The 24,759-nt window shown below is 45.8% G+C and overlaps 1 protein-coding gene across 1 annotated transcript; it reads right to left on the reverse strand.

Moving 5' to 3' along the window:
- Nucleotides 1-2,244: 2,244 nt before the first annotated feature.
- On the reverse strand, nucleotides 2,245-22,642 carry mapk4 (mitogen-activated protein kinase 4). Its single transcript, XM_041904504.2, has 6 exons — nucleotides 22,237-22,642; nucleotides 14,966-16,228; nucleotides 8,841-8,985; nucleotides 7,719-7,880; nucleotides 7,299-7,512; nucleotides 2,245-5,381 (listed from the first exon to the last, which is right to left on the reverse strand). The coding sequence occupies exons 2-6, from the start codon at nucleotides 15,506-15,508 to the stop codon at nucleotides 4,454-4,456; spliced, it is 1,992 nt and encodes a 663-aa protein (XP_041760438.1). The 5' UTR covers nucleotides 15,509-16,228; nucleotides 22,237-22,642; the 3' UTR covers nucleotides 2,245-4,453.
- Nucleotides 22,643-24,759: the final 2,117 nt, after the last annotated feature.

The following is a 24,759-nucleotide window of genomic DNA, read 5'->3' on the forward strand; positions in this document are numbered from 1 at the left end:
CTCCACGCACCAAGCCTACGGTGTGCGTCGCCAGCCCAGTCCGGCCTGTCCCTGCTCCACGCACCAAGCCTACGGTGTGCGTCGCCAGCCCAGCCCGGCCTGTCCCTGCTCCACGCACCAAGCCTACGGTGTGCGTCGCCAGCCCAGTCCGGCCTGTCCCTGCTCCACGCACCAAGCCTACGGTGTGCGTCGCCAGCCCAGCCCGACCTGTCCCTGCTCCACGCACCAAGCCTACGGTGAGCGTCGCCAGCCCGGCCCGGCCTGTTCCTGCCACTCGCACCAAGTATACGGTGCGCGTCGCCAGCCCGGCCCGGCTTGTTCCTGCCACTCGCACCAAGTATACGGTGCGCGTCGCCAGCCCGGCCCGGCCTGTTCCTGCCACTCGCACCAAGTCTACGGTGCGCGTCGCCAGCCCGGCCCGGCTTGTTCCTGCCACTCGCACCAAGTATACGGTGCGCGTCGCCAGCCCGGCCCGGCCTGTTCCTGCCACTCGCACCAAGTCTACGGTGCGCGTCGCCAGCCCGGCCCGGCTTGTTCCTGCCACTCGCACCAAGTATACGGTGCGCGTCGCCAGCCCGGCCCGGCCTGTTCCTGCCACTCGCACCAAGTATACGGTGCGCGTCGCCAGCCCGGCCCGGCCTGTTCCTGCCACTCGCACTAAGCCAGGGGTGCGAGAAGTCAGCCTGGTAAGGCCCGTTCCTCCTCCACGCACCAAGCCAGGGGTGCGAGTCGTCAGCCTGGTAAGGCCCGTCCCTCCTCCACGCACCAAGCCAGGGGTGCGAGTCGTCAGCCTGGTAAGGCCCGTTCCTCCTCCACGCACCGAGCCAGGGGTGCGCGTCGTCAGCCTGGTAAGGCCCGTTCCTCCTCCACGCACCAAGCCAGGGGTGCGCGTCGTCAGTCCAGCACAACCCGTGCCTGGGTCACCGGTGCCTGGTAAGGAGCTGAAGCTAACCGCTCCTGCTAAGTCCAGTCCTGCTCCTGCCGGCGGGGCCAGACTGGACCAGGGGCGCTATGGGGGGTGTATTGGAGGGTGGTGGTCAAGGCCGGAGCCAGAACCGCCGCCGAGGAGGTATGCCCGCCCAGCCCTCCCCTGTTTTGTTTAGTTGAGGCGCGGTCGCAGTCCGCGCCTTTAGGGGGGGGTACTGTCACACCCTGGCTCTGGGACTCATTATGTTGAGCCAGGGTGTGTTCATTCTATGTGTGTATTTCTATGTTGGTAATTCTGTTGTGTTTAATTCTATGTTTGCCTGAGTGACTCCCAATCAGAGGCAACGAGTGTCAGCTGTTGGCTGGTTGTCTCTGATTGGGAGCCATATTTAAACTGTATGTTTTTCCCTTTGGGTTTGTGGGTTTTTGTTCCGTGTTCGGTCATTGATACCGTTGGACGTCACGAGTCGTTTCTTGTTTTGTATTTGAGTTTAAACTTTAACTAATTAAAGTATGTTTGTTCATCACGCTGCGCCTTGGTCTGTTCCATATGACGACCGTGACACTCTGGATCATCCAGATGGTCATTGGCAAACTTCAGATGGGCCTGGACATGCGCTGGCTTGAGCAGGGGGACCTTGCGTGCGCTGCAGAATTTTAATCCATGACGGCATAGTGTGTTACTAATGGTTTTCTTTGAGACTGTGGTCCCAGCTCTCTTCAGGTCATTGACCAGGTCCTGCCGTGTAGTTCTGGGCTGATCCCTCACCTTCCTCATGATCATTGATGCCCCACGAGGTGAGATCTTGCATGGAGTCCCAGACCGAGGGTGATTGACCGTCATCTTGAACTTCTTCCATTTTCTAATAATTGCGCCAACAGTTGTTGCCTTCTCACCAAGCTGCTTGCCTATTGTCCTGTAGCCCATCCCAGCCTTGTGCAGGTGTATAATTTTATCCCTGATGTCCTTACACAGCTCTCTGGTCTTGGCCATTGTGGAGAGGTTGGAGTCTGTTTGATTGAGTGTGTGGACAGGTGTCTTTTATACAGGTAACGAAAAACTAACAGTCTGTGAGAGCCAGAATTCTTACTGGTTGGTAGGTGATCAAATACTTATGTCATGCAATAAAATGCAAATTAATTACTTAAGAATCATACAATGTGATTTTCTGGATTTTTATTACAGACCTCTACATGCTTTGTAAGTAGGAAAACCTGCAAAATCGGCAGTGTATCAAATACTTGTTCTCCCCACTGTATGTTGATATCAGCAGTCTGAGGAAAAGGGAATTTAAAAAAAACATCCTACACAAAATGTTTAGTAAACTTTTATTTTTAGTTGATCAGCAAAAGAGGAACTGCGAAAGGGATAGTGCAAATTGATTTCTGCTTTGAAAGCTGCAGATTCTACCATATGTGATACAAGCAGACCACCCTCAAGTTAAGATGGTCCACAATTTATATAGTTAAAATCATTTGACAGTTTTCATCAAGGATCAAGCTATTACATTCAGTGAGCTGGAAGCATTGAGCTGTAGGCCTATTCTGAGGCACATTCATAACCTGACTCCCAGACTAAAAGGAACATAATTCTGTCTCAACAAGCACATTGGATCTAATAAGATATTTCTGATATTATTACAGACTCCTTTTTTACCAATAAAATAACATGGACTGGCCCAGATAGCATCTGAAACTGCACATGAAGCCTAATTGGCCTTTAAGAACCTGGTCCCTGGCAGTGTCTGTCCGATGTGCTTTTTGTATGTTAAAATGACATTGCACTGCTCTGAAAACAGTTTGCACCCTGCAATTCCCAGAATTGACTATGCTAGCTTATTGTGTCCCCTTTATAATGTCACGTGATATTGTGCAATGATTAATTGCTCATGACTCAGGAGTATAATATCATTATGAATTCCAACCATTCTGGAACTTTAGCTGTAATTGACTAGTAGGAACGATGGTAAAAGCAGGAGACAAGGGCTGTCCCCCAATTGGAACCTTAAAAAAGGTCCAATGGAGCCATTTTTATCTCAATATCAAATCACTTATGGGTAACAATGAAGTACCTTACTGTGATTGTTTTCAATTAAAAATTGTCAAAAATCAACAAAGATAGCTTCTTAGCAAGAATTCCGCTAGACTGTCTGGGAGTGGGGAGGGGAAAACTGAAATCAAGCTGTTATTGGCAGAGAGGTTTGGAACTCTTTCTTATTGGTCTATTAACTAATTTACCTCATGGTGACGTCACCATGGAAAGGCCAAAACTCCAGCCCACCAAAACAGGCACATTTCAGGCGGTCTTTTCAAACTGCTCTTACACTAAAAGGGCATCATCAATTTCACAATATTATTGCAACCTCATATTGTAGAAATATATATAAAAACACAGGACAATCACATTTTTGACTAATGGGCCTTTCACCCCCAAAGGGCTTTGGTGAAAAGGGAATAATAGGGTGCAGTTTGGGACGCAGCCAAGGAGTGTAGAGTGCTTGATGAGGAGTGTGTGACCTTTTAGCTGTTGGTCCTTGTGCATGACTACTCCGAAGGCTTTCTGATGTCAGCTTGGTGACGATAATCAGCTATAGGCTGACTACAGTGTTGTCACTGTTCTGTTGATATCTCCCTGTGATGAGAACGTGAGTGTGCAGAAGCTAGACAGAGATATCTTACTGTATTACCGTGAGAACTCCTTTTCAGCTAAATAATAACAAACAAAAATCCACAAAAGCTGTACCTTAAACTGTCAACAAACAATTACATGCATCTGGAAGATGCTGCAAGAAACAGTAGTTCAATGTATACAATTTTACAAGGCATACTGTTGGAAAGCTCAGCAGCAGAGTTCACAGTAAAACGTTGAAAAGGATCAACATCATTCTAGGATTCCCAGGGGCCATCTCCCTTTATCTGTTCTTTAGCTCTGGTCCAGGTCATTAGTGAGCGTTCCTCCACTAACACGTTCCTTAGTGTAGGAACGCACACTAACGCCCTGGACCAGCGATAACTGTTATTATGCTATGATGTGTATCTATAAATACACATCTTTCTTTATAGGAAATACTTCCCACTAAATGGAAGATATTTGTATCATTCTAAATAGCTATTTGCTGCAGGAAGACCTACTGTATAGCTACTCACATTCTGAAGATATCTTAACGAAAGGGTTATGTTTAAAAGAGTAATTTCAACAGACATTTAAATAAATATAGCTGGTTGCGTTCACTTCAACCTATTCTGCTATGGAATACCTGGGAATTCCTCTCTCCAACCAAATGTTGATCATTTGCAGGCATTCTTGTAATGAGTACGATCGCTGCTTTTATGCAACATAGGCCTATTACATAACCTTTCGGTTAGATACTGTAAAACGAACAAGTAAAGACAGTTGCACACCCCAATGATTTATGGGTAAATAAAAAACTATTTTACCCATTAAATCATGTGCAACTTCCCTTTTTCTACAATCTTTCACTATTCAGTCTACCAGTGCTCTCTGCGTTTCCTTGGACCCATCCTTTCAGGAGTTGGGAGTCTGACTTGGGGATGACCTGCGCTCTGGGAGCCTGGATACGCCATTGATGTTGGCCTGTTTGGCCCCGTCTGGGTTTCCACCCAGGTCCTCACTCTGACCACACAGCTTCAGGGCTCGAGTGATGAACACATCCAGGTCAAACGGGCCCCCTTGCCCCCTGGAGGGAAGCATCTGGAGGCGCTCATGGATCGACGAAGGAATCGGCGGTGACATTGACGGAGGAGATGAGGGAGGGGAGCGGGACGAGGCAGGTGGGCTGAGTGTTTCGTCCTCGTCCAGTCCAGCTGACGGCCGTATGACCGGCGAACAGCAGTGGAAGAGGGGGGCGGGGAGGGAAGTAGGAGAGAGGGGCAGCGGGGGTGAGCTGGGGTAGGGCAGGGGTTCCTGGGGCAGGCTGGGGGAGTGGAGGCGAGACTGAGTGCTCTCCACCCAGCGAGAGATCTCCTGGAATAGGTCCTCAGGCGACTCCTTTACAGGCAGCTCCTCCACATTGGCCCCTCTAGGCTCAGGCACCGGCAGCTGGCTGTTCCTCTTCCAGTGAGACAGGTCCAGGATCAGTTTGGGCTCGGAGTAGTGCTGCGGCTTGTCTTCCCTCCACGCGATCTTATCTAGATAGGAAGGAGAGCCCACTTTGTAGTCACAGGAGCGGCCACAGTCCATCTCAGTGTAGGCCCCGCTCCCACAAGCACGCTCCAGAGAGGAGTGGGAGTGGTCCAGGAAGCGCTCGGCGGAGCTGCTGTTGGAATACTTGCGAGGGTCCACCTGGGCCTCTTCCAACAAGGGGTTAGAGCCTGCCTTAGGATCCCTCAGGACCTCCTGCTCTTCTGGGCCGCCCACCTCCGAGACCCCAGGCATGCACTGACATCCACCCTGCTGCTGCCAGCACAAGTCTGATGACAGGCTGGTCTCATTCCTGCTCAGTGGAAACAAAGGGCTTGTCAATGAAACATCTAAGTTGCCATTTCAGTCTATTGTTGTGAAGAAAATATGTGTCTTTATACCCGTTACATTTTCTACATACACGTACACACACACACACACACACACACACACACACACACACACACACACACACACACACACACACACACACACACACACACACACACACACACACACACACACACACACACACACACACACACTATGAATGAAGAAAGAATAAGAAACTGAAATCACCTGGTAGACACTGCAACTTATATTGAACAAAAATATAAACGCAACATGTAAAGTGTTGGTCCATTGTTTCATGAGTTGAAATAAAAGATCCCAGAAATGTTTTGCTTAAGCTTATTTCTCTCAAATGTTATGCACAAATGTCTTTACATCCCTGTTAGTGAGCATTTCTCCTTTGTCAAGTTAATCTATCCACTTGACAAGTGTGGCATATCAAGAAGCTGATTAAACAGCATGATCATTGAGGGAGCGTGCAATTGGCATGCTGACTGCGGGAATGTCCACCAGAGGTGTTGCAAGATAATTTAATGTTAATTTCTCTACCATGAGCCGCCTCCAACATCGTTTTAGAGAATTTGGCAGTGCGTCCAACCGGCCTCACAACCACAGACCACGTATAACCACGCCAGCCCAGGACCTTCACATCCGGCTTCTTTACCTGCGGGATTGTCTGAGACCAGCCACCCGGACAGCTGATGAAACTGTGGGTTTGCACAACCAAAGAATTTCTGCACAAACGGTCAGAAACCGTCTCAGGGAAGCTCGTCTGTGTGCTTGTCGTCCTCACCAGGGTCTTGACCTGGCTGCAGTTCGGCGTCGTAACCGCCTTCAGTGGGCAAATGGGCACCTTCGATGGCCACTGGCATGTTGGACGAGTGTGCTCTTCACGGATGAATCCCAGATTCAACTGTAGCGGGCAGATTGCAGACCGTGTATGGCGTCGTGTGGACGAGCAGTTCTTCCATGGCCTGCATACTCACCAGACATTTCACCCATTGAGCATGTTTGGGATGCTTTGGATCGACGTGTACGACAGCGTGTTCCAGTTCCCGCCAATATCCAGCAACTTCACACAGCCATTGAAGAGGAGTGGGACAACATTCCACAGGCCAAAATCAACAGCCTGATCAACTCTATGCGAAGGAGATGTGTCGGACTGCAAGAGGCAAATGTTGGTCACACCAGATACTGACTGGTTTTCTGATCCACGCCCCTCTTTTTTGTAAAAGTATTTGTGACCAACAGATGCATATCTCTATTCACAGTCATGTGAAATCCATAGATTATGGCCTACTGAATTTATTTCAATTGACTGATTTCCTTATATGAACTGTAACTCAGTAAAATCGTTGAAATTGTTGCAGGTTGCGTTTATATTTTTGTTCAGTGTACTATGACAGAATAAACAACTTGGCTGTTAAGAGGGCAACAGTGGCATGCAGGTGAAGTGTCTACCAGGATATTTAATTAAGAGTAGAATGAATTAGCTTCTATATATAACATCCACGCAACATTTTATTTGGCTACATCTTACTCAACTTTATTTAAACTTTTCTTTGCTATATTTATTGTGCACAGCATGTCACAGTTCATTTCATAATCTCTTTCTGTTGCGTTGCTGTTATTATTCACTAAGTGTGTTTGCTGCTGTGTGTGTGTCTCTGTGTTAAGTTTAGCTGACGCCATAGAATTAAATAGAAATGAATGACATAGTACTATATAGATGTATCTCTATGGCTGACACACACTAGCCTAGTCCCAGATCTGTTTGCGCTATCATGTCAACTCCTTGAACTTGTTCTCAACTGGCTTACCTGGTTAAATAAAGGTGAAATAAAATAAAAACAGATCTGGGACCAGGCTAGACACACACCTGTCCCAGTGAGAGCTAAAGGCCTGGCTGTGACTGTGGCCAGGCTCCGTGACCAGGCTATCATCCAGCTCGTCCTCTATGTGGAAGGGCTGGGGCGACATGGGCTCGTCCTGAGGAAATGAGTACTGCTGCAGGAAGGGATGGGACAGGGCCTCCTCTGCCGTCAGCCGGTCCATGGGGTTAAAGGTCAAGATACGCTCCAGAAAATCAATGGCTAGTGGACAAAGAGACGGGAAAGGAGAACAGAAAAGGGTTTCAAATGATGTGCATACCTGGCTGCAAGTAATGCCATATCGCATCAGGAACATATTTTTCTAGGAATAGTAGGCAACAAGTTAGTTAGACACACGTGTGTTCATGATTTTTAGCAGGGACAAAATCCAACAGAAAAACAGTTCCTCCACCCTCCATCCCGCTCACCATCCGAATCCACCTCAGGGAACAGCTCCCTAAATGACCTCTTGACCTTCCAGCCATGGCTGATGTAGGAGGGCATGACCTGCAGGAGGTCCAGGCGGTCCTCTTCCCTCAACACAGGCACCGTGTCCAGGATCAGCTGCATCTGCTCCAGTTCATGGGCTCCTGCAGAGCAGCCACGAGGAACCAGGCAGGAAGACAGAGTACCAGGAGTAAAGAAGCATTTAAATCGAATCATGATTCCAAAACTAGAAAAAGGTCATTTCCATGAAGAAAAATGATGTGCCTTGCTTTAGCTGTCCAAAAGTACTTTTGTGGTAGTGGAAGAAGTTTAGAAATTGTTTAAGGCTAGTGTTGAAAATTTGAGGCTAACTTAGAAGTAGAAGTATTTTTAAAGACTGGTATTAAGATGGTTGGAGCATGCTACTGGGAAAAGAAAAGCTGAACACATGACTAACGAGCTACTGACAAGGTCATGGAACACATACTGAATAATTAGTCTGGATAAAAGTATCTGTACATGACCAAATTATTATTAAAGAATGACACCGAAAGCCTAAAGAAACTATCTTAAAATGCTTATATAATGTGAGTCTCTGTTCAAGTCTCCAAATGATCTGTTTTTCTTTCGAGTTCAGCCAGTGTAATCTTAACAGCAGGGGGAGCTATAATGACACTGGCACTGCGAGACAACATCAAAGCTCAACTCTGTACCAAATGGCACCCTATTCCCTATAGTGCACTACTTTTGACCAAAGGCCTATGGGCCCTGGTAAGAAATTAATGCACTACATAGGAAGTAGGGTGCCATTTGGGAGACACCCATATCCTGGATCATTTTGCTTCTAATAATTACTCTTATAGACACTGTTAAGCAGGTTGGATAGAGGACAGACAAATGGCAATTTCTGTATTATGCTAAAAAACAAACATCCCGGTAAACAAAGTATACCATCTCTTCACAACATCAAAAATATGCTGGACAGACAAATAGACTGTACTGCCCAACAGCATAAAAACAAAAAATGGGCACTACCCTTAGTTTATCTGAATCATGAATCATTCAATCTAGATCTCTCAAATCACATTCATATCTACACCTCTCTACCTCAATAGACCTCTTACCTGCAAAGAGCATGCGTCCTGTTAGCATCTCTGCGAGGATGCAGCCAGCTGCCCACATATCAATGGCCTTGGTGTAGTTGTTGGGAGAGAGCAACAGGTGTGGAGACCGATACCATTTAGTCACCAAGCCCTCTGACAGGTAGCCCTGGCCAGTACACACAGACAACAGCACACACAAGGTAAGCATGATGAGTAAATGAATATGTAGAAGGTTCTCTACCTTTGTACATTTTCATGGCTCTTTTGCTAAGATATCTTGAGGGCTGTTTTACAGCTGCCCCCAACTCTTCACGCTCACATTTTACGGGTAGGCTATAGAAGACAGTATTCTTCTTCATGTCAGTTACAATGGTTCGAGACATATCTAAGTATGGTGGAACAGAAGGTCAGAGAAAAAGCATTTGTCATAATTTATTACCCAATTACTGCACCTTCCTCCTTTGAAGTGGTCCTCTAACACTATTCTGCCTAGTGACACACTGGCTTCATCTCGTTAGAGCAGCACGACTAGACCACTTTATCGCCTCTTTTTTTATTTATAACATCCATTACACCCACAAACAGCATATGCTTTACTATCATTGTGGGGACTTAAAATTAATTTCCATTAAAAATCCTATTTTCCCTAACCCCTACCCTAAAATAGCCTTTGTACTCGTGGCAAATGTTCCTTGTTTTACTATCCTTGTGGTAACTTTTCCGGTACCCACGAACCTTTCTCACCTCCTCCCACTCTCCAGGTGATTAATAATTTAATAGGGTTAGCTCAGCAGGTGGAGAGATTCAGTTAGGCCTCCTGTCACCTTTGCTGCAGCCCCTCCTCTCTGAATAAGCAATCTGTCAAATCTCTGCTTACTGTCCAAAAGCACAGTTTAGTCAGTCACTGATGGTTCCAAAAGCTAAGTCAGATTTACAATGATAGGTCTTTGTGTATTGTTGCGTCGCTATGGGCCCTGGTGAAAAGTAGTTCATTTAATAGGGAATATGATGCTATTTGGGACACATCCAATGTCTATATTTGACAGTAACGAAATGTTGTTAGGCGTTGTTAGCACTTCAAATCAAAGCATCTGTCATTATGATAAAACTGGCAAAATAATTGTATAGCACCATTGATGAGAGATTGGCACGGATTATGACAACAGACGTAATGCTTATGGAAACCTGACAACCCTCTGCCTCACGCTTTCACGAGCGCAGCGGCACACTCACAGGTCAACTGAAACGATATGAACAATTCAAAACGGCCTGTCAAATTCCTCTCCACATCGGAGGTTGATGACAAATCCCTGACGTCTTTTCGTCGTTGTGTCTGCTGCTAAGTTCTTTGCAACTTTAAATTCAGGATGAAATATTCTTAATGGTGGCACTATCATGCATCCTCCCATAAACCCCTCACCACTTGCCATTTACCAAGCAAGGACTATCCCAGCAGCAGTGGTGAGCATTGGCCTGTCAGCCTCTCTCTAAGAAAGCGTGGCATAGGGAGAACCGGAGATGCTGTGGTTGCGGAAATGACACACTAATCCCTATTTGGCACATTACTTCTGAATCGTTGTGCTGCACTAGTGCACTATAAAGATGTTGGATTCTATCTTGAAATAAACGTATTAATGTTAACATATTAGAACTTATTGATTACTATACATGCATAATGAATGTATATGTTGGGGTCAATGGCGGGTGGATAAGAACTAGGTATATGGAAAGTTACTGAGTGAGGAAGGGAGAGTGCAGAAAGTTTACATTGTGTTAAAATTGTATTGTTAAATCTGGTACAGTCCCCTGTAGCTCAGTTGGTAGAGCATGGCGCTTGCAACGCCAGGGTTGTGGGTTCGTTTCCCACGGGGGGCCAGTATGAAAATGTATGCACTCACTAATTGCATACATTATTTTTTTATACCCCCCGTGGGAAACGAACCCACAACCCTGGCGTTGCAAACGCCATGCTCTACCAACTGAGCTACATCCCTGCCGGCCATTCCCTCCCCTACCCTGGACGACGCTGGGCCAATTGTGCGCCGCCCCATGGGTCGACAAGAGCGTCTGCTAAATGACTAAAATGTAAATGTAAATATAATCTCACGGCTCCTAAGGAGGGGGGCAAAGGGCAAAGGGCAACAGTCTGGTTTCAGTCACTGATAAGGTAGGACAGCCGTGGAGTAGGGAGGAGTGAGGTATTCGCCCCGAGGTCAGGTCAGATGAAGTGAGGAGGAACAGTCAGTCTTGTCACACACACATTTATTTCCACGCCCATGAAGGTTCTAGCAGTAGGCTACACCAATGAGAGGAACCAATTAAGTTCCTGACTAGCAACAGATGTATTGGCTGTCTAGATGTGCAAGGAGTTGACTCCGCCTAGTAGGAGGGTATAAATATATGTGCTTGTGTGAACGTCTTTGTCTTTGCAGCTGTTTGACCCAGGGGGAAATACACTTGGGTTTGAGTTTTTCTAAGTCATCCGTTTGAGTTTGTTTAGAACCTAACAAAAGGGAATAGGGACGCAGATCCGATGCAATTTAGGACGCAGATCCGATCCTATCTCATATATCATATATCTCTCCACAATCAACACAGGCCTGTCAGAGGAGTTCATAACTGTCTGGACTGAGTAGCTACAGTGCATTTGGAAAGTATTCAGACCCCTAGACTATTTCCAATTTTTGTTACGTTACAGCCTTATTCTAAATTTGAATTTAAAAAAATTGTCATCAATCTACACACAATACCCTATAATGATAAAGCAAACAGAGGTTTTTAGAAATATTTGCAAATTTATTAAATATAAAAAACTGAAATATCACATTTACCTAAGTATTCAGACCCTTTACTCAGTACTTTGTTGAAGCACTTTTGGCAGCGATTACAGCCTTGAGTCTTCTTGGGTATGACGCTACAAGTTTGGCACGCCTGTATTTGGGGAGTTTCTCCCATTCTTCTCTGCAGATCCTCTCAAGCTCTGTCAGGTTGGATGGGGAGCGTCGCTGCACAGCTATTTTCCGGTCTCTCCAGAGATGTTCGATCTGGTTCAAGTCCGGGCTCTGGCTGGACCACTCAAGGACATTCAGAGACTTGTCCCGAAGCCACTCCTGCGTTGTCTTGGCTGTGTGCTTAGGGTCGTTGTCCTGTTGGAAGGTGAACCTTCGCCCCAGTCTGTGGTCCTGAGCACTCTGGAGCAGGTTTTCATCAAGGATCTCTCTGTACTTTGCTTCGTTCATCTTTCCCTCGAGCCTGACTAGTCTCCCAGTCCATGCCGCTGAAAACATCCCTACAGCATGATGCTGCCACCACCATGCTTCAACGTAGGGATGGTGCCAGGTTTCCTCCAGACGTGCTGCTTTTTTTGTTTGTTTGTTTTTTGGGTCATTTAGCAGACGCTCTTATCCAGAGTGACTTACAGGAGCAATTAGGGTTAAGTGCCTTGCTTAAGGGCACATCAACAGATTTTTCACCTAGTCGGCTCGGGGATTAGAACCAGCGACCTTTCGGTTACTGGCACAACGCTCCTACCCACTAAGCTACCTGCCGCCACCTGCTTGGCATGCAGGCCAAAGAGTTCAATCTTGGTTTCATCAGACCAGAGAATCTTGTTTCTCATGTTCTGAGAGTCTTTAGGTGCCTTTTGGCAAAACGCCAAGCGGGCTGTCATGTGCCTTTTACTGAGGAGTGGCTTCTGTCTGGATACTCTACCATAAAGGCCTGATTGGTGGAGTGCTGCAGAGATGGTTGTCCTTCTGGAAGGTTCTCCCATCTCCACAGATTAACTCTGGAGCTCTGTCAGAGTGACCATCGGGTTCTTGGTCACCTCCCTGACCAAGGCCCTTCTCCCCCGATTAATTAGTTTCGCCGGGCCACCAGCTCCAGGAAGAGTCTTGGTGGTTCCAAACTTCTTCCATTTAAGAATGATGGAGGCCACTGTGTTCTTGGGGACCTTCAATGCTGCAGAAATGTTTTGGTACCCTTCCCAAGATCAGTCTCTCGACACAATCCTGTATTCGGAGCTCTACGGACAATTTCTTCGACCTCATGGCTTGGTTTTACTCTGACATGCACTGTCAACTGTGGGACCTTATATAGACGGGTGTGTGCCTTTCCAAATCATGTCTAATCAATTGAATTTACCACAGGTGGACTCCAATCAAGTTTTAGAAACATCTCAAGGATGATCAATGGAAACAGGATGCACCTGAGCTCAATTTTGAGTCTCAAAGCAAAGGGTCTGAATACTTTCTGAAAGCACTGTATGTGAAGACGCTGTTCGAACATGAGGGAACGAGAGCAGGCTGAATGGAACAGGGAGAGCAAGGTTGTGTCCCAAAATACACCCTATTCCCTATAAAGTGCATTACCTTTGACCAGGATCCTAAGGGCACTACGTAGATATTAGGGTGCCATTTGGGACACAACCTTGCTCTTCCTGTTCCATTCAGCCTGCCCTCGTTCCCTCATGTCCAAACAACGTCTATTTACATAGCTACTCCTCAGTCCAGATAGCCATGTACTTAGTGTGTACCTAGCTACCTCACTCTCTCTCTCTGAGTGGAACAGAATGTTCAGTACTGAACTCCTCTGACAGGCCTGTGTTGATTCAGAGGAGAGAGATACAAGGTTATTTTCCTGCTTTCTAATAGGAATAGTCACGGGTTATTCCTTCTTTTCACTCTGGCATCCATTCAACCTGATTTTTAACCTGACAAAGGCTTAAGGGTCTGAAGTCAAAATCAGCTGTTGCCACTAACACATTGCGCCCATACTCTGATGAGTGAGGGAGGCCAGGCCAGAGGTGTAGATGATACACAGAATACTCTATAGCTGGCCTGTCTCAGAACCAACTATGCACAATCCACTGCATAAGAGCAGCATAGACACATTTTTTGTTCGACTTCACGCAGAGCACAGCACTGCCCATTGTTATTCTGGCTACACTCTTGCTCACAGCCTGATCCATCTCTTTCCCCTGTCTACACCAACATGCTGCCCCGAGCTCAGATCTCTGGGTCTGGGACCGGCCAGGACAAAGCTCCCCTTTCACTGGGCCCTCACTGGGCTCCTAGTGTTACACACGGCGTTCCACCACAATAATAAAGCAGTACAATAGAGCAGTAAATTGTCACATGAATCTCTCAGAAGCTTATCCCAAAAAAACAGACAGGGAAATCATTCAATTTGATTACTGTGTAACTTAATATGGTTAAGGTTATGAAAGCGTTTCTCTAGCACTAGCTATAAGCGGATGATAATGCAGTCATTTCCATTTATGCAAAGCAAAGAATCAGAGTCTCCACAAGGCAACACTTGATGCATGTGACTTGGTGTAAGGATATGTTCATACATGTACCACGACCACACATAAACATGCACAAAGAGGCATCTTAATATGGGTAGAATGCTGTGTCGTTTGGAAATGCTGTACATTTATGAAACTTAAGAGCGTGCCAATTTTGTTCAGTTTACATCCTCACAGCTGTTTCCAGCTTTGAGCTCTGTGATGCAACCTCCAATACGAACAAATGGAGCAATGAAAAGTATTTGTTTGATTGCTAAAAGCAGTCATTGAAGTGGAATGAAAAAGGAAAGCACCTGCTCAACTCCAGCACTGGCTGAAACAGACCTGCAGTGAATTCTACGAATATTTTTCTAGATATTTTGCTGGGCATCCGAGCCTGGTTTTGGCATGCCTGTCACTCACACAAGCCCCACTGTAAAAAAGGACACTGCACTATTCGTTTCTCCTGCTACATCAAAAGGTCTAGGCTGGGAAATCCTATCTTAATACAGATATCATCTCCCTCTCAGTGCAGACATCCCTGGTGTCTAGAAACCCGCCGGCGGTATCGTTGTCTTTTATGGCTCCCCCTTACATGTTGAGCCAGGAGTTTTCCCTAGGACTAAGGCCAGGATCTTTTTCTGGTCAGGTCACATGGTTAGGAAAAACCCCTGGGCCCTGATTCATGAAGCTATTTAGAGTGCTGATCTAGGACCAATTTTGCGTTTCAGATAATAATGAATCCGACAGACAGTGGGGACCTGATCCTAGACCAGAACTCCTACTCTGAGGCTTTATGAATAATGACCAGAGCTATCTGTTCCCTTCTAATGGCAGCCAACTGTAACTATAGTCTCACCTTATGGGAGTAGTGTGGGTCAACGATTCTGGCCAGGCCAAAGTCGCCGATCTTGAGCAATAACTGGTCTGTGTTGAGGAAGATGTTGGCTGGTTTGAGGTCACGGTGCAGCACGTTGGCTGAGTGGATGAACTTGAGGCCTCGAAGGAGCTGGTAGAAGAGCAGAGTGGTGTGCCCGCTAGGAAATGGCCCCTGCTCCAGCAGGTGAGCTAGGTCCGTCTCCATGCACTCCTGGACGATGTACAGGGCGCTCTGCTGGGCTGGATCGCAATGAAGTGGGCGGCCGTAGGGGCCCAGCACCTCGTGCACGCGCACCACGTTCTCGTGCTGCAGGCGCAGTGTGATCTTGACCTCCCGCAGGGCGTGCTTCACGCTGACCACGTCACGCATCACCAGCTTCTTCACAGCCACCCGTTGACCACTGCGCTTGTCCACAGCGGACAGAACCAGACCAGTGGCCCCGCTGCCCAGGGGCCGGGGATCTATGAAGAGGCCCCCCAGGTCAAAGCCATGGAGGAACAGCAGGGAGTCCTGTTTGGCCATGGCTCAGGTGACCTCCACCAGTTATTGCATGACGAGGTCAAGAAATCAGAAAGGAACGTACATGATTTGAAAATAAAGCAAATAAACTAGTGTCATACATACACATAAGTAAATAATCCCATCTGTAAAATGGTTATTACTTAAAATAGAAATGTGTTTTATAATAGCATAGATCAACATGCATGGATTTGATTGCGATTACGTTTTTCCTGGAATAAGCTCCATAGAATTTCAAGTGTATCACTGTTGAACGAAGAGAATATAACAACGTGTACAGTAGTCAAGCTTGTGCCATCTACCGCAGATATCAGAGATAGTAGAGCAAGTGATGAGACAACTCTACACCCGTTGCCATAGCAATGCCCCAAATGTGCCTGCTACAGATAGAAGTATGGAATGGCAGAGGCAGGCACTCTCTGCACTGGTCTCTAATCCTAGCCGAGCGATCCCAGCTCAACTCCCCCTGGGGAAATGAGCTGAGAGTTACATACAGAGATTCTAGTGGATCCCGCTCCTTCCATAGCAGTCTGTCAGTCAGTTAGTGACCCGCCCATTCAGTCCTCCGCTGGCCGATGTTCCCAGACTTCCCACTCAATCCCGGTTTTGTGGCATTGAGTTAATGAGTGTCCATGGAATCCCTCAGCCTGTGGCTAGAGCTGCAGCCTTGCCTCCCTCTGGACTCTGGATACTGCTATTTGCCACCATCACCACCTGCTGCTTCTGCGACAGAGGGGGGAGATAAAGCAAGTTATGCATGAAATACAAAAGAAGACATTTTAAATGTGGACTGCATGGTGATAACGCACAATTCACTTTTTTTAGCCTCCCATTCACACTCATTTGACACAGCACTCCTACTTGGTGTCATTTTATTCCTACCTAATACAATAGATGCAAGGAACACACAGCATAGTTTATGTATAGGTCTACCTGATGTTTATATGAGATGTCAGAGCCCCTCTGTTGCATAGCATAGCCTAGTGGAAGAACAACATATCTCACCACATTCTAATTACATTTACATTTTACATTTTAGTCATTTAGCAGACGCTCTTATCCAGAGCGACTTACCTAATATGACTATTTTTAACATTCCAATTACTTAAATGGTAAGATATAATTATAACTAGGTGTACTAGGCAATTACTGGGGTACAAATATCAGAACACAATTTTAAAATAGGCATTTCCCTCCATGGAAACAAAGATAGGCCTATTGACACTGGATCTATTAAAATGTATAGAGCAGGGTACCCCAACTGGCGGCCCGTTGGCCAAATTTGGCCTGCTGGAGATTTTATTTGGCCCCCCAAGTTTTCTGAGCAAAACATTTATTTTTATTTTTATTGTTGGACGTAAAAACACCAGCAAATCAGCTCCAAGTTATTTAACATTTTGGAAATCTGTTACAAAGTATTCCCACGCATAATAGAGATATGATTATATACAAATGTAAGGGAGGTTTGAAATTATTACGTTTAAGTCAAATATTATATCTGTTTGGGAATCTTGCGGTCCGTTTGGCATAATGTAACACAGGCATAAAGCCTATAGGCCTATTACAAAGTTCATTAAGGTCTTTGTATCACAGGAGTTTGGTGGCACCTTAATTGGGGAGGACGGGCTCGTGGTAATGGCTGGAACGGAATCAGTGGAATGGTATCAAATACATCAAACACATGGTTTGATGCCATTCCATTCGCACAGTTCCAGATATTATTATTAGCCATCTTCCCCTCAGCAGCCTCCACTGATTTGTATGTTTATAAACCAGTCTGTAGATCTAGAAGTAGTCGTAATCTATGCGAAATAAACACTAGTGGGCCTATGACAGAAAATATGGGATACATTTCGTCTGCCTGTTATTCAATATGATATTTATTATAGCCATAAAAAATATACATATATACACATACATATATACATAAGTATATTTTTAATGGACTGTAATATTAGCCTATAATATGACTATAATAAATATCATATAGAATAACAGGCAACTGAAAATTAATAAATTAATATATACACACACACACATAAACACACACATTTAACTAAGCAAAAAAATAAACGTCCTCTCACTGTCAACTGCGTTTATTTTCAGCAAACTTAACATGTGTAAATATTTGTATGAACATAACAAGATTCAACTACTGAGACAAACTGAACAAGTTCCACAGACGTGACTAACAGAAATTGAATATTTCCCGAACAAAGGGGGGGGGGTCAAAATCAAAAGTAACAGTCAGTATCTGGTGTGGTCACCAGCTGCATTAAGTACTGCAGTGCATCTCCTCCTCATGGACTGCACTAGATTTGCCAGTTCTTGCTGCGAGATGTTACCCCACTCTTCCACCAAGGCACCTGCAAGTTCCCGGACATTTCTGAAGGGGAATGGCCCTAGTCCTCACCCTCCGATCAAACAGGTCCCAGACGTGCTCAATGGGATTGAGATCCGGGCTCGTCGCTGGCCATGGCAGAACACTCACATTCCTGTCTTGCAGGAAATCATGCACAGAACGAGCAGTATGGCTGGTGGCATTGTCATGCTGGAGGGTCATGTCAGGATGAGCCTGCAGGAAGGGTACCACGAGGGAAGAGGATGTCTTCCCTGTAACGCACAGCCTTGAGATTGCCTGCAATGACAACAAGCTCAGTCCGATGATGCTGTGACACACCTCCCCAGACCATGACGGACCCTCCACCTCCAAATCTATCCCGCTCCAGAGTACAGGCCTCGGTGTAACGCTCATTCCTTTGACGATAAACGCGAATCCGACCATCACCCCTGGTGAGACAAAACAGCGACTCGTCAGTGAAGAGCATTTTTTGCCAGTCCGGTCTGGTCCAGCGACGGTGGGTTTGTGCCCATAGGCAACGTTGTTGCCGGTGATGTCTGATGGGGACCTGCCTTACAACAGGCCTACAAGCCCTCAGTCCAGCCTCTCTCAGCCTATTGCAGACAGTCTGAGCACTGATGGAGGGATTGTGCGTTCCTGGTGTAAGTCGGGCAGTTGTTGTTGCCATCCTGTACCTGTCCCGCAGGTGTGATTTTCGGATGTACCGATCCTGTGCAGGTGTTGTTACACGTGGTCTGCCACTGTGAGGACGATCAGCTGTCCGTCCTGTCTCCCTGTAGCGCTGTCTTAGGCATCTCACAGTACGAACATTGCAATTTATTGCCCTGGCCACATCTGCAGTCCTCATGCCTCCTTGCAGCATGCCTAAGGCACGTTCACGCAGATGAGCAGGGGACGTGGGCATCTTTCTTTTGATGTTTTTCAGAGTCAGTAGAAAGGCCTACGTTTTCATAACTGTGACCATAATTGCCTACCGTCTGTAAGCTGTTAGTGTCTTCACGACCGTTCCACAGGTGCATGTTCATTAATTGTTTATGGTTCATTGAACAAGCATGGGAAACAGTGTTTAAACCCTTTACAATGAAGATCTGTGAAGTTATTTAGATTTTTACGAATTATCTTTGAAAGACAGGGTCCTGAAAAAGGGACGTTTCTTTTTTTGCTGAGTTTATACACACACACACACACAGTTGAAGTCGGAAGTTTACAAACACTTAGGTTGGAGTCATTAAAACTAGTTTTTCAACCACTCCACAAATTTCTTGTTAACAAACTATAGTTTTGCCAAGTCGGTTAGGACATCTACTTTGTGCATGACACAAGTCATTTTTCCAACAATTGTTTACAGACAGATTATTTCACTTATAATTCACTGTATCACAATTCCAGTGGGTCAGACGTTTACATACACTAAGTTGACTGTGCCTTTAAACAGCTTGGAAAATTCCAGAAAATGTCATGGCTTTAGAAGCTTCTGATAGGCTAATTGACATCATTTGAGTCAATTGGAGGTGTACCTGTGGATGTATTTCAAGGCCTACCTTCAAACTCAGTGCCTCTTTGCTTGACATCATGGGAAAATCAAAAGAAATCAGCCAAGACCTCAGAAAAAAACATGTAGACCTCCACAAGTCTGGTTCATCCTTTGGGATTAATTTCCAAACGCCTGAAGGTACCACGTTCATCTGTACAAACAATAGTACGCAAGTATAAACTCCATGGGACCACGCAGCCATCATACCGCTCAGGAAGGAGACGCGTTCTGTCTCCTAGAGATGAATGTACGTACATTGGTGCGAAAAGTGCAAATCAATCCCAGAACAACAGCAAAGGACCTTGTGAAGATGCTGGAGGAAACCGGTACAAAAGTATCTATATCCACAGTAAAACAAGTCCTATATCAACATAACATGAAAGGCCGCTCAGCAAGGAAGAAGCCACTGCTCCAAAACCGCCATCGAAAATCCAGACTACGGTTTGAAACTGCACATGGGGACAAAGATCGTACTTTTTGGAGAAATGTCCTCTGGTCTGATGACCATCGTTATGTTTGGAAGAAAAAGAGGGAGCTTGCAAGCCGAAGAACACCATCCCAACCGTGAAGCACGGGGGTGGCAGCATCATGCTGTGGGGGTGCTTTGCTGCAGGAGGGACTGGTGCACTTCACAAAACAGATGGCATCATGAGGAAGGAAAATTATGTGGATATATTGAAGCAACATCTCAAGACATTAGTCAGGAAGTTAAAGCTTGGTCGCAAATGGGTCTTCCAAATGGACAATGACCCCAAGCATACTTCCAAAGTTGTGGCAAAATGGCTTAAGGACAACAAAGTCAAGGTATTGGAGTGGCCATCACAAAGCCCTGACCACAATCCTATAGAACATTTGTGGGCAGAACTGAAAAAGCATGTGCGAGCAAGGAGGCCTACAAACCTGACGCAGTTACACCAGTTCTGTCAGGAGGAATGGGCCAATATTCACACAACTTATTGTGGGAAGCTTGTGGAAGGCTACCCGAAACGTTTGACCTAAGTTAAACAATTTAAAGGCAATGCTACCAAATACTAATTGAGTGTATATACATTTCTGACCCACTGGGAATGTGATTAAATAAATAAAAGCTGAAATAAATCACTACTATTATTCTGACATTTCACATTCTTAAAATAAAGTGGTGATCCTAACTGACCTAAGACAGGGAATTTTTACTAGGATTAAAATGTCAGGAATTGTGAAAAACTGAGTTTAAATGTATTTGGCTAAGGTGCATGTAAACCTCCGACTTCAACTGTATACACACATACACACACAACAGTAAGTGGACACCCCTTCAAATGAGTGGATTCGGCTATTTCAGCCACACCTGTTGCTTGAGCACACAGCCAGGCAATCTCCATAGACAAACATTGGCAGTAGAATGGTCTTACTGAAGAGCTCTGTGACTTTCAACGTGGCACCGTCATAGGATGCCACCTTTCCAACAAGTCAATTTGTCAAATTTCTGCCCTGCTAGAGCTGCCTCGGTCAACTGTAAGTGCTGTTATTGTGAATTGGAAACATGTAGGAGCATCAACGGCTCAGGCGCAAAGTGGTTGACCACACAAGCTCACAGAACGGGACTGTCGAGTAATGAAGCACGTAGCCGCACACAAGCCTAAGATCACCATGCGCAATGCTAAGCGTCTGCTGGAGTGGTGTAAAGCTCGCCCCCATTGGATTCTGGAGCACTGGAAACACATTCTCTGGAGTGATGAATCAAGGTTCACCATCTGGCAGTCCGACGGACGAATGTGCTTTTGGCGGATGACAGGAGAACGCTACCTGCCCCAATGTATAGCGCCAACTGTAAAGTTTGGTGGAGGAGGAATAATGGTCTGGGGCTGTTTTTCATGGTTCGGGCTAGGCCCCTTAGTTCATTCTAGACGATTCTGTGCTTCCAACTTTCTGGCAACAGTTTGGGGAAGGCCCTTCCCTGTTTCAGCATGACAATGCCCCCGTGCACAAAGCAAGGTCCATACAGAAATGGTTTGTCGAGATCAGTTTGGAAGATCTTGACTGGCCTGCACAGAGCCCTGCCCTCAACCCCATCGAACACGTTTGGGATGAATTAGGACGCCGACTGCGAGACAGGCCTAATCGCCCAACATCAGTGCCCGACCTCCCTAATGCTCTTGTGGCTGAATGGAAGCAAGTCCCCGCAGCAATGATCCAACATCTAGTGGAAAGCCTTCCCAGAAGAGTGTATGCTGTTAGCAGCAAAGGGGGGACCAACTCCATATTAATGCCCATGATTTTTGAATGAGATGTTCGACGAGCAGATGTCCACATACTTTTGGTCATGTAGTGTAGTTTCTCAGTGATAGGCTACTGTAGCACAGTGCACCGGGCTGCATCCTTGTATGTGGTGGTGGCTACATTGTAAAGCCCTTATCGCAACAACAAACATTCAAACCCCCGAAAAATATAAAATAAAATACAAATTAGATCCAGTAAAAACGTGTCATTCCCACATTTCTTGGGTCGTGAAAACCGCTGATGAACATGGGCCAGTAGCCACCCTATTGCTCAGCGAGTGTAGCGTTATCTTTATCTATCGGCCCATCCATGCAAGATATCACAACACAGCGAGAGCACTCACCATATAGCATATGCTGCCATGAACATCGCAGCCTGTCGCAAGAGATGGAAAAAAATCTATGCGTGTTTTCGGCAGTTATCCTACAGTCTATTTGACTGTCAAAAAGAAAGTATAATCATCACGTTTAATTTTTGTTATGGAATCAGTCAGCGGGGCTGTGCCTGAGATTGTTGTTACAGTAGGTATCCGCTGCTTGCATAAAATAATTTATTTAGGAATAGGATACCTACCACTCTTTCCGATCTGTTCCGGTAGTCTATGCACAGGCTGGTGAAGGCTGCACAATGAATTATTGAGTGTTCCTCTGCGCTCTTTCTTTAGGTACTTCCCACACCGACCGTTGTAACCTCTTCTAAAACCCAAACTCCACCACCGCGGCAGGTGTTCCTAATGTTTTATACACTGGATTTCATAATGAGTTTAGCAACTAGGGTGACCTACTGGTCTCACAAGGATAAGAAATAGAGGCCCTAGTCCCATCCACTCTGTCCAGGGGGGAAGTTTTCCCTAGGTACAGATCTAGAATCAGCTTCCCTTCCCCCAATCCTACCCTTAAACATTAGTCAATAAAACGCTAAACTGACCCAAGATCGGTGTCAAGGGGCAACTTCACCCTACACCCGTTACTTGGGCTGCCGAAACCCCTCAGATGTCTCTCACAGTGGACGCTGGGAGCCCATAATATCAATGGGGTGGGGAGGAGCTCTCATGGAAATAGTCGTCATGGAGGTGAGGTGCATCCAATCTCAGTGGAGGGGAATCCAGAGAGCAGTCAATGTGCTATTACCTCCGTTTCACAGGCGCTGAACGTCATGCTCCCCTTAAAACATACATGTCATATGGGGAAATGTGAATAATATGTTATAGGCCTGTAGGATACACTCCTTTTTAGAATGTAGGGCCACACAGACCATATGCCTACAAGAGTTGCCTTGTTAATTAAACTATGTAGCTAAAAAACACAAACTAGTGCAATTCACTTTGAGTACTTAACACTTTCCTTGGAAAACACTGGTAAGAACTTTCTAACATTTTATATAGCTACATATGTTACAATATAATTAATGTGCTTTCTAAAGGCAATAACATATTTATTTAAGACAGCTAAAGCAAGTACACATTTTCTTCAGGAAATGTACTTTTTCTAGTTACCTTATTCGCCTACCTTGGAGTAATGCCTATTATGTAATGTTAAGTTTTGCCAGACGTATACAGATCCTGTTGCGCAACAGTATCCAGAGTATCCTACTAGTGTGGTGGCTGCCTTTGTGGGTTTTTGCATTTACAACAAATTAAAGTTGTAAATGCATCTCTCCCTCCCTCTCTCCAAGTTCCTCTTCCTAATGATGTCCAATTACTGTTCTTGCTGGTGTGGATGAGCCTAAAAGGGTCAGAGAAATCACTTGCTCCAACTGAATCACAAAAAAAAATAATTGCCAACTGCTCATGAGCATATAGACAAAAGCAGGATTGTGCATACACAATTTATGGTTCCCAACATTTCATCCAGTATACTTTTTTATACTACACATTCCATTTCTGCGGTAAAGTTGATGACCATTGCTATGCACGCTGAGAAGCCTACCTTACTGAAGCATAAATCACTCATTGCCCTATCCCTCTCTGCTGGCACAAATCTACTACTCACTGGGATCCTCTCAGGATCCCTCACCCTTAACCCATCCTCCTCTATTTTCTTCACTGCCTCAACATACGACACCTTCTGCACTACTCGGACTCTACACTACTCGCCACTTCAACCTGCCTCTCTCGCACCGGACACTTCCGATCCCCAGCAACATGAGCACCCCTACAGTTGACACAACTTTACACACCAAAACTACACAATCCTCTGTCCCATGCCCTCATGCACACTTCCCACATCTTGGAATCTCCCTCCTAAACACTGCTGCCACCTGACCATAAACGTTGCACCTGAACAGCACAGTGGCGACTGAACAAAAGCTCTTACAGGATAACTGATAAATACTAGCATGACATTGTCTGGTAGTCTCTGACTCAAAACTCAAAAGGACGCCTTTGTTTCACCACGCTCCCCACTGGGTCTGCGTCACCCCAAACGGAAGGCGTCACAAACACCAGGAATTTTCCATTACTCCAACTCCACACTTAACGCTACCCCAGAAATCACTCCTTTCAATGGTGCCCTGTTCCTAACAGCAAAGCAAGAAACAGATCTTGCCCCAAGTCGGGTGACACGGAGCGCCTGCTCCCTAAGGTCAGAAGAAACACAAACAAATATCACAAACAAGTCCACTACAGTTACTGTCACTGATTCAACTGCACCCAACTCCTTTCTCACCCACCCCGAAACCACAAATTAACCCGCAAAAAGGAAAGGGTCCATTTTCTCCAAAAATTCCACTCCTACTGGTCCAGATTATTTTTTATCATGTCTGGTGCCATTCTACCTCAACACACATCTTCCCACCACACTCGGCTCTTCTTCTCCCTCACGGTCAATAACCACGTCTATCCGTTCACTATGCTCTTGATGCGCTGCATTGCTTGCAGAGCACACACTGATGGCATTTCTCCAAAACCAAACTTCTGTTCCTTCGCCCAATTTACAAATCTGGCTATCTCTGACCTCTCCATGATTCCTTCACCTCGCTCAATCTCTATGAACTGTGGCCACTCCAGTGTGGCTCGATCCACGACACCATCTTCACCCATGACCCCTTAAATGCTGTCCTACATGTAAACCCAAAAGGTGGCCACCAGGTGTCACA

The sequence above is a fragment of the Coregonus clupeaformis genome, chromosome 18, assembly GCF_020615455.1.
Source record: "Coregonus clupeaformis isolate EN_2021a chromosome 18, ASM2061545v1, whole genome shotgun sequence".
Lineage (NCBI taxonomy): Eukaryota > Metazoa > Chordata > Actinopteri > Salmoniformes > Salmonidae > Coregonus > Coregonus clupeaformis.

Bases quoted from the DNA above. Each gene is read 5' to 3' on its own strand.
- mapk4 (XM_041904504.2), bottom strand. From the start codon at position 15,508: ATGGCCAAACAGGACTCCCTGCTGTTCCTCCATGGCTTTGACCTGGGG. The intron at 7,881-8,840 runs GTAAGAGGTCTA...GCTGCTCTGCAG, and splicing joins AGGACGCATGCTCTTTGCAG to GAGCCCATGAACTGGAGCAG. The intron at 5,382-7,298 runs GTGTGTGTCTAG...TCCACTGAGCAG, and splicing joins TTTAGCTCTCACTGGGACAG to GAATGAGACCAGCCTGTCAT.